This window comes from Triticum aestivum, chromosome 7B (genome assembly GCF_018294505.1).
Source record: "Triticum aestivum cultivar Chinese Spring chromosome 7B, IWGSC CS RefSeq v2.1, whole genome shotgun sequence".
In the NCBI taxonomy this organism is placed as follows: domain Eukaryota; kingdom Viridiplantae; phylum Streptophyta; class Magnoliopsida; order Poales; family Poaceae; genus Triticum; species Triticum aestivum.
This window is the reverse complement of record NC_057813.1, coordinates 619,751,565-619,759,843: the sequence shown is the minus strand read 5'-3', so window position 1 is coordinate 619,759,843 and position 8,279 is coordinate 619,751,565. Positions and strand designations below refer to the sequence as shown.

At 43.5% G+C, this 8,279-nt stretch overlaps 1 protein-coding gene and 1 long non-coding RNA gene across 2 annotated transcripts; one reads left to right on the top strand and one right to left on the bottom strand.

The window, feature by feature from the left end:
* The first annotated feature begins 157 nt into the window (after nt 1-157).
* On the top strand, nt 158-2,294 carry LOC123162988 (uncharacterized). The gene is made up of 3 exons (XR_006481624.1): nt 158-310; nt 863-1,128; nt 1,217-2,294. It is a non-coding gene; the product is annotated as an uncharacterized lncRNA (long non-coding RNA).
* A 3,590-nt stretch (nt 2,295-5,884) lies between these two features.
* On the bottom strand, nt 5,885-8,203 carry LOC123157196 (uncharacterized). Its single transcript, XM_044575455.1, has 4 exons — nt 8,037-8,203; nt 7,778-7,934; nt 7,092-7,171; nt 5,885-6,168 (listed from the first exon to the last, which is right to left on the bottom strand). The coding sequence occupies exons 1-4, from the start codon at nt 8,186-8,188 to the stop codon at nt 6,096-6,098; spliced, it is 462 nt and encodes a 153-aa protein (XP_044431390.1). The 5' UTR covers nt 8,189-8,203; the 3' UTR covers nt 5,885-6,095.
* Between the last annotated feature and the right edge of the window lie 76 nt (nt 8,204-8,279).

Below are 8,279 nucleotides of genomic sequence, written 5' to 3'. Positions count from 1 at the left end.
GACATCAGATCCGGTGGACAGGTATGGTTGGTAGTTCATCTTCTGCCAAGTACTAACTCTGAATCTTTTGCGGGAACCAACTTAGGGATGCCTGGGTGTTCTCGCAGGTTCCCCTTGCTGGATCTTGCATCTAGCATTCGCGCCGGTGAGCCAGAGTCAGCTTCTGAATCGAGCATGGGAGATGTGGGCGACGCGCCGCTTACAATCCAGTTGGCCATGAACAACGGCTGAGAGCGCTGAGCTTGTCGGCGACCGATTCGCAACAATCAACGGGAAAAGACGACCCTCAAGCCGCCGGGTGGACAAAAAGGTACCGTCTGTTCCTCTTGTTCATGCTCAGCTATGACACTAGTGCGCTAAGAGCCTAAGACATATCTGAACAATTTAGAACTTTGAAAGTAAAGCTGTACTTCCATGGTGCTCGCTTGTCAATACTACATTCTTCAGAAAAAAGAAGGCCGACGTCAGTTTGTATTTGTTCATGCTCAACTCTGAACCTAGTACGCTAAGATATATCTGAACATTTTGGATCTCTGAATGTAAAACTGTACTTCCATGTTGGTCCAATTGCATTCTTAGTCAGAGGTATTTCATTCTTCATGATTTTAGAACTCTGAAAGTAAAGCTGTACATCCATGGTGCTCTCTTATCCAAAGTAAATTATTGAGGAAAAATAAGGCAAACCTCAGTTCGTCTTTGTTGATGCTCAACTCTGAAGCTAGTACGCTAAGGCATCTCTGAATAATTTAGATCTCTGACTGTAAAACTGTACTTCCATGTTGCTCACTGATGAATATTGCATTCTTCAGGAAAAGGAAGGCATCCATTTACAGTCAGAATTAATTCATTCTTAATGATGCAGGGTTCATATTGGGCGAGCCCCTATCGAGCGTGCACCTTGTGCTGGAAGAGTATGTGCCCTTGAAAAAAACATTAAGAGGATATGCAGAGAAGAAAACTGATACCGTAGTGGTACCATCTGTTGGATACAACTTTGATTCATTGGGAGAGCCATACGACCTCCACAACCTATATTCGTGGGAAATTGGATTCGAAATAAGATACGAAAAAAGTAGGCTCAACGTCAAGAGAACCAAATGTATGCAGGAGATAGTATGTGGATACTCTGTGGGTCCAAATTAAATTCATTGTCCCATTCCTGCAATTGTTTTGTGAAAATGCACTGAAACATTTGGCGATGAACTTGTACTTTCAGGGCAAACCAAAAAGAGGAAATACACGCACATGCCGCTGTGAGTGCCCTGCGTACATAACTGAGCACAGGCCATCACACAATCATGCTTTGACAGATAAATGTGGTGAAAAGGTGTACTGACCTTCACATAAAAATATCCATCTATATGCAAGAGACCTTGTTAAACAACTTAGAGAGAACAATATCAACATTGGAAAAGTTTACAATATAATTGGTAGTTTCTTCGGTTCAATGAATAATGTGCCCTTGAGCAGTATGCAAGCAGCAAGCATCTCAAGTAGCACTGAATTTCTACTATTTCCCCCTTGTATCCTGACTGCTCACTGCCAGCCCCCTGATATACATTATGTATTGTCAGCTTAGTAATATGTATTTGTCTGAACCCCTGAGCTGTCTAGATGCATTGTTTAAAACTAATTTTGTGCTGCTGTAACAAAGATCTCATATTAATCTTAGTGTGCTACTGATGACATGTTCATCTACTATCCATTAGTCAGGCATATATCTCCACTTATATGTCCTGTTTTCGTGTTAATTTTCCCTGAAATGTTGAACCATGATTCATCTATGCAAGCTGCAAGCATTTCAAGTATCACGGGATTTTCCCTATTTCCTCCTTGTATCCTGACTGCTCACTGCCAGTGCCCTTAGCCAAAATATGTACCGTATTTGTCTAATGCCCTGAATGTGGATGTGTTGTTCAAAGCTAAGTTTCATGCTGCTGTAACAAAGGTCTCATATTAATCTTCGTGTGCTAATGATGACATGTTCAGCTACTATTCCCTAGAGTCAGTTGTATCTCCTATTTTTCCCGATTTTTTATCCTGAAAATTTTACTAAAATCACACGCATGATTTTTAATATAAATGTTATGCTTGACAATCAAGCCGGCACCGACAGCAGGGTGCAGACTCTCTTGTCTTCGGCCATGGGCGCGGACGCAGCACTGTACACATCTAGTTTGATTTTTGAAACCTTTCAACCCAGCAGAGCCTGTAGTTCATACCCTGAGACTCTGAGCCGACCATCAAATCTGCCACTTTAAGTGATCAAGCTTGGCACTTGCTCACAGGCTCGACAAAGAACTGCTTTGCCGCCGCTAGCCTCTGAATCACTCAATATGGCCGGGTGATTCCAAAAAACAAAACCTTAATATGGCCGAGATCCAGATGTCTGCTCCACTTTCAGTCGGCAGCTCTTTTCCTCATGTCAGTTAAGGTACCAACCACCCCGTCAGAGACAAACGCCCGTCTAAGCCCACCTCCGTTACACGTATGCTAATTCGTACCTTCGCATATGCCGTACATGTACAACCGAATAACATATAATAAAGCGCACAGCCCACATCCCATAGCAGGTTCGATGGCTAGCGATACCAGGAGCGCACGCGCTCGTCCGCGCCTACCAATTTTCGTTAATTACCCCTCTTTCATTGCCTCCCTTCTACAACTCTACTCGCCCTTCTTATTTATGCAAGCCCTCCAGCCTCTTCGTCCCTCTAATCTCAAAGCACAGGGTAGTTCTAACACAAATATTCCAATTGTTCAGCCTATCAAGCCTTGCTTGATTGACAGCCAAGATGATAAGACTAGTGTTGTCTTTTGCTAGTTTGTTGCCTTGGCTTGGGAGTCATGGGGATAAGAAGATGTGCATAAATGCATTAGAAACCTTAGCTTGAAAGAAAAACTGGTACTCAGCTGCTTCTGTGTAGATGCTTCTAGTCACACTACTCACATATTTTATTCGCGGCAATTCTTCCCGTCTATGTTGCCGGCAAGACAACAAGGAAAATCCGATGAATAAACCTCTCAAGAAGTCGGCAAAGCTGCCCTAGGCACCGCCCAATTTTCTTTTTTCTCTTGACAACCTGTTTCCCCGTCCAGTTAGTTCCGGTAAACTTAGAAGTATTTATCTCTGCTCCACTTATCCTGCTCTAAAACAATCAATGCGAAGGAGACTTGCCTGAAGAACCTGGGCGCAGACTCAAATCTTGATGCTAGCATTCATCACGAATGGTATATGTGGTGCTTATAGGCCCAAGCAGAACCTGTAGAACAAGCCGGTAGGTGCTGAAGTGTTGCACGTCCGGCCCTCTTGCAAAATGGGCACCATCTTTACCCAGAATTCCATATGGGTTGCATACCATTACAAAATCCCAAGTCTTTAACTCGCAAGCCCCAAAACAAGTAAGACGAAGTTACATATCCCATTTCACGACAACAACTTCAACCAATTCATCTCCTATGAAGGAATTTCTTATTTTTGGATGGGTTTTGCACTATTATTATTCGTGACTAAATATCCAAACATAAGGCCTCGTAATCAACATGACACCTAGATAAGAAGTTCATTACGAAATATAACCGCACACGCTTGAGACGGATTTAGGTGTTGTTTAATCTAGCTTGGCCTCTACCCTCTTCGGAAGATCAAGCTGCAGGTAAGTAAATGGTACAGTTGGTTCCTCCCTGCAAATCACAGTTTATACACTAACAACTTTCTAACAAAAGAGAAACGAGCCAATATTCACGGTCAAAACACTTGTCGCAATTTTGAAATGTAGGTGCACCAGAAACTATAGTGGATACCCGCTAGCTCTCTGAGGGTAAATTCATCATTAGAATTCTATAGTCCATAGTTTCACACATATATGGAGTCCTTCCATAATACATTTCAGTACAACGGCTTCTTGAAGCACTTGGCAATTTTTTCGGAGAAAGCCATTTCACCAAGTACTTTCTTTTGTTCATTTTTGGTGTACAAAATGATTGCATGTGTGCTTATACTCCTGGTATGCTGGAACTGGTTGTTCTCAGGCAAGCCACACCAGCACCCTTTGTTTCCGCTCCAGCCAGCCAGACTGAGATATTATCCAAAAAGCTTGCCCCATCCATGTTACCCAACGAAACCAACCGAAACACAATAATTATACTTTCCATGATGTGAACCATCCATGTTACCCAACTAACAAACTAAACATTCCATGACATGATAATTAAGACTTTTCACCATCACGCCACACATAATTAGCAACATTTCAAATCCAAGTTCAAATTTAAGCCTAAAATTGGAAGCACTGTGCATCACAAACACAATGGAACGAAGTTAATTACATATACAAACGACAAGCCTAAATCCAATTTAATTTCAACTGAGTTTTCTTGAAGCGCACTTAATAGTCTTACTTCATTGACACTATAGAATACAAGTTTTTCTCTCATTATATTTATGCATGATATCGAACTGGTTGCTCTGACATCCATCAATTCAATTGATTGTTAGACTCTTTTGCTTCAATGGAGCATCGTTTCGTGCATTTTTCTCCATGTTCTACGTACCACGGTTGCCTTTATTCCCTTGCTTCACTACACTTCAATATTACTCAATTCTGGGTTCCTATGCTTGAAGTACAAATTAACTGCTCTTTATTTATTTTCGGAACGCGCAAGAGAGTTGCACATAGTTTCATTAAGAGAGATCTCTAGAAGGACAGTTAGTTACAGCGAGTCTGCCGAGGGCAAAACCTCACACCACCAGTACATTATCCACCCCATCCCTCCTGATACAAACTACTTGCGAGTTCCCACCCTTCCACTTATACAACTCTACTTGCCCTTCTTATTTGTGCAAGCCCTCCATCCTCTTCGTCCCCCTAATCTCAGACCACAAGCCTAGCTTGATTGACAACCAGGATGACAGGACTAGTGTTGCCTTTTGCTAATTTGTTGGCATGTCCATTAGTTCGGCTTGGGAGTCATGGGGACAATCATATGTATGGAAGTGCATAAGTAACCCAGCCTTTAGAACCACAGAAGTAGACAGCTACTCACTGGCATTTGTCTCCGCTGAATGTACCTACCTTCAAAGATATGATTGTCTGCATCAGCAATTTACATCTCTTCTAGGTAGTTTCTTCAGTCTGGGAATTGAGAGGGTTCTAGTCAGACTACTCGCTTATTTCATCTGTGGCAATTCTTCGTGTGAACATTGCCCGGCAATGCAACAAGGAAAATCTGATGCATAAGCTTCTCTAGAAGTCAGCGAAGCTGCCCTAGGCAATTTATTCTGAAAAACGGTGATCACACAGAAGGAGCTCAATCATCATTATCTTATTTGCACTCTATACAGATAATCAGACAGTTTGCCATGATCCACACACTATATCCCGTCTAGTTTTCTTTTTTACTTCGACAGTTTGTTTTGCGTCCTGTAAGTTGCAATACAAATCCAGCTCAAGCAGTATTTCTCTCAACTCCACATGTTGCGTCTCCACTCCATCCTGCTCCGAAACAATCCGTGTGAAGGAGACTTGCCCCGGAATCCAGGACACAATCTCAAACTTTGATGTTAGTATTCATCATGGAACGTGTATGTAGTGCTTACAGTACCAGGCATAACCTGTAGGACGAGCAGGTACCGAAAAGCACGTGCAGCCCTCTCGCAAAATGAGTTGGCAAAAAGAAATGGGAAACAAAGAGGAAACTGGCAACTTTTTGTCACCAGGGAGCAGTTTAAGAATGTCTAATTCAATTTTCCATGAACTGACAGGCACAGGAATCAGGCACCATCTTTACCGAGAATTCCACATGAGCCGCAAACCACTACGAAATCCCATCAACAAACCTTAGAAGCCATTCAATAAGGATTTAACTCTCAAGGCCCTAAACAAGTCAGACGAAATTACAAATCTCATTTCAGAAGAGCAACTTCAACCAATTCACCTCCTGTGAAGGCGTTTCTTATTTCTGGATCGGTTTTGCACTATTATTTATTCATGAATAAATATCCAAACATAAGGCCTTGCGTTCAACATGACGCCTAGGTAAAAAGTTCACTACGGAATATAACCACGCACACTTCAGAAGGATTTAGGTGCTGTTTACTCTAGCTTGGCCTCTACCCTCTTCGGAGGATCCAGCTGCAGGTAAGTAAATGGTACAGTTGGTTCCTCCCTGCAAATCACAGTTTGTACATTAATAACTTTCTCTAACAAAAGATGGGGGAGAAGCAATATTCATGGTCAGAATACTTGTCATAATTTTGAATGTATGTGCACCAGAAACTATAGTTGATACTTGCCTGCTCTCTGAGGCAATATTCATCATTAGAATTCTATAGTCCACAATTTCACACAAATATGGAGCCCTCCCATAATATGCATTTCAGAACAACAGCTTCCTGAACCACTTAGCCTTTTTATTAGGAGATAGCCATGTCACCAGGTACTTTCTTTTGTTCAATTTTGGTGATCAAAAAGATTGCATGTGTGCTTCTACTCCTGGTATGTGGAACTGATTGCTCCCAGCCAAGCCACAGCGGTGCCCTTGGTTTCTGGCCCAGCCAGCCAGACTGAGATATTGTCCAGAAAGGTTGCACCATCCATACTGCCCAACCAACCAACTAAACTACCTTCCTAACAGATGTGAAACATCATATATGGCACACAGGTAGGCTGGTACGCGCCTCATAAATTTTAGGGATTTGCAACTACATGGAGAATCGTGCCTGACCAACTCCCTGTTACGTGTCATGCTCCATATTAGATTTTTAGGAACTGGTTAGGCTCATATAGGACTTTCCCATAAACAAGAAAATAACACCATGCCAAAGAGATTACTTTTTAGTGAGCATCCCTATGTAGTAACTAGTCAATAAGCATTTAAGTTGCTGAAAAAGCAAGCAATCACCGAAGAAAAAGAAAAAAAATTAACATGAGCATACTTAGCAATCACTAACTTAACATTTTCCTCATATACTGCTCATTCATTTTATGAAACTGTTGCGGGCAACCTAAAAATATATTTAGATTGTCAGCAGTGATTCTAATGATTCCACCAAAAGCATTAAAACAGAGATCATGAGAAGCAGCGGATACCCAGGTTTCGAGCGCATGCATTGCCAAAAGACCTTGAATGGGCCTGGAACTGTCTTGAATGGATTCCCTTCAAAGGCAGCCTGCAAACAAATAATTAAGCAGACCAAAACATGTTCATTTCAGACTTGGAATTCACATGATGAAACACAGAGCCAATATCTGTCATTTGTTGGAAAACGCACAACCAGTTGAAGGTAGTGCCCGGTGATTACAGGAAATTCCATATTGAGGCGGTGGGTGGTGGGGGTGGGGGGAGTGCCCAGATAAGCTACTACCAGTTTCAAAGTAGTCCATTGGTCATTTCTAATCGTGTTTGGGGGAATGAACCTGCAACCGCCATCACTAGCTTGGAAGCAGTAACCACAGCAGAGGTAGGATAGGAATCATTCTGGTTACATGTTATCGAGTCGATGTGCGTACTTTGTGGAGTAGCAGGCAACATTGTGTGCTTATCATACCCAAAACACATGTAAAGAGTCCTGAGAGCAAACTAAGTACTGAAACAATTTGATGCCAGACCCTCACAGTAGTACAGTTGATGAACTAAACCAGCCTACACAATCAAGTGCCTAATTACAAGTGGTTTCTAGGGGATCATTTTAGCTGTTGCATCATCGATCTTCTGAATATCATCTAGTACACATACATGTCAGAAAGGGAGGGTAGGTGTCTAGGGAGGAGGGGACCTGGACGACATCCTCGACGCGGTCGTTGCAGCGGTGCGCCTTGGGCTGCCGCTTGTCCCCCTCCGGCAAGCCCCACGGGCTCTCCCGCCTCGGCACCGGCCTCTGCTCGCTCTCGCTCATCCTCCTCCTCCTCCTCCTACACCACCACCACACTTCCCTGTCCACTCCAAGAAAAGGACCAAAATGGCGGCTCAAATCCAATCCACAAATCAATCCTACTCGGCACCATCGACGGAGATACCAGAGGAGGCCGACTCACCTCGCAACCACCCCTCCGCAGCTCCCCTCCCCACGCGCGCCGGCGACGAGAGATCCCGAGATCGAGACGACGGCGGCTGCTTCTCTTCCCCTCGCTGGCCGGAGTCCACCAAGATGCGACGCGGAGACGGAAATGCCGACCCGCCAGCCCATTTAGACCTTCGGTGTCACATGGGCCTGAGGGAACCATTTCACCGGCCCAACTACTGGCCCGGGTGGCCGATACACACCGGGACCCACCTGC

Excerpts from the sequence above, each read along its gene's own strand:
- LOC123157196 (XM_044575455.1), bottom strand. The coding sequence starts at position 8,188 with ATGGGCTGGCGGGTCGGCATTTCCGTCTCCGCGTCGCATCTTGGTGGA. Across the intron at positions 7,935-8,036 it reads TGCGGAGGGGTGGTTGCGAG|GGAAGTGTGGTGGTGGTGTA; the intron begins GTGAGTCGGCCT and ends TGGAGTGGACAG. Across the intron at positions 7,172-7,777 it reads GCGTCGAGGATGTCGTCCAG|GCTGCCTTTGAAGGGAATCC; the intron begins GTCCCCTCCTCC and ends ATTTGTTTGCAG.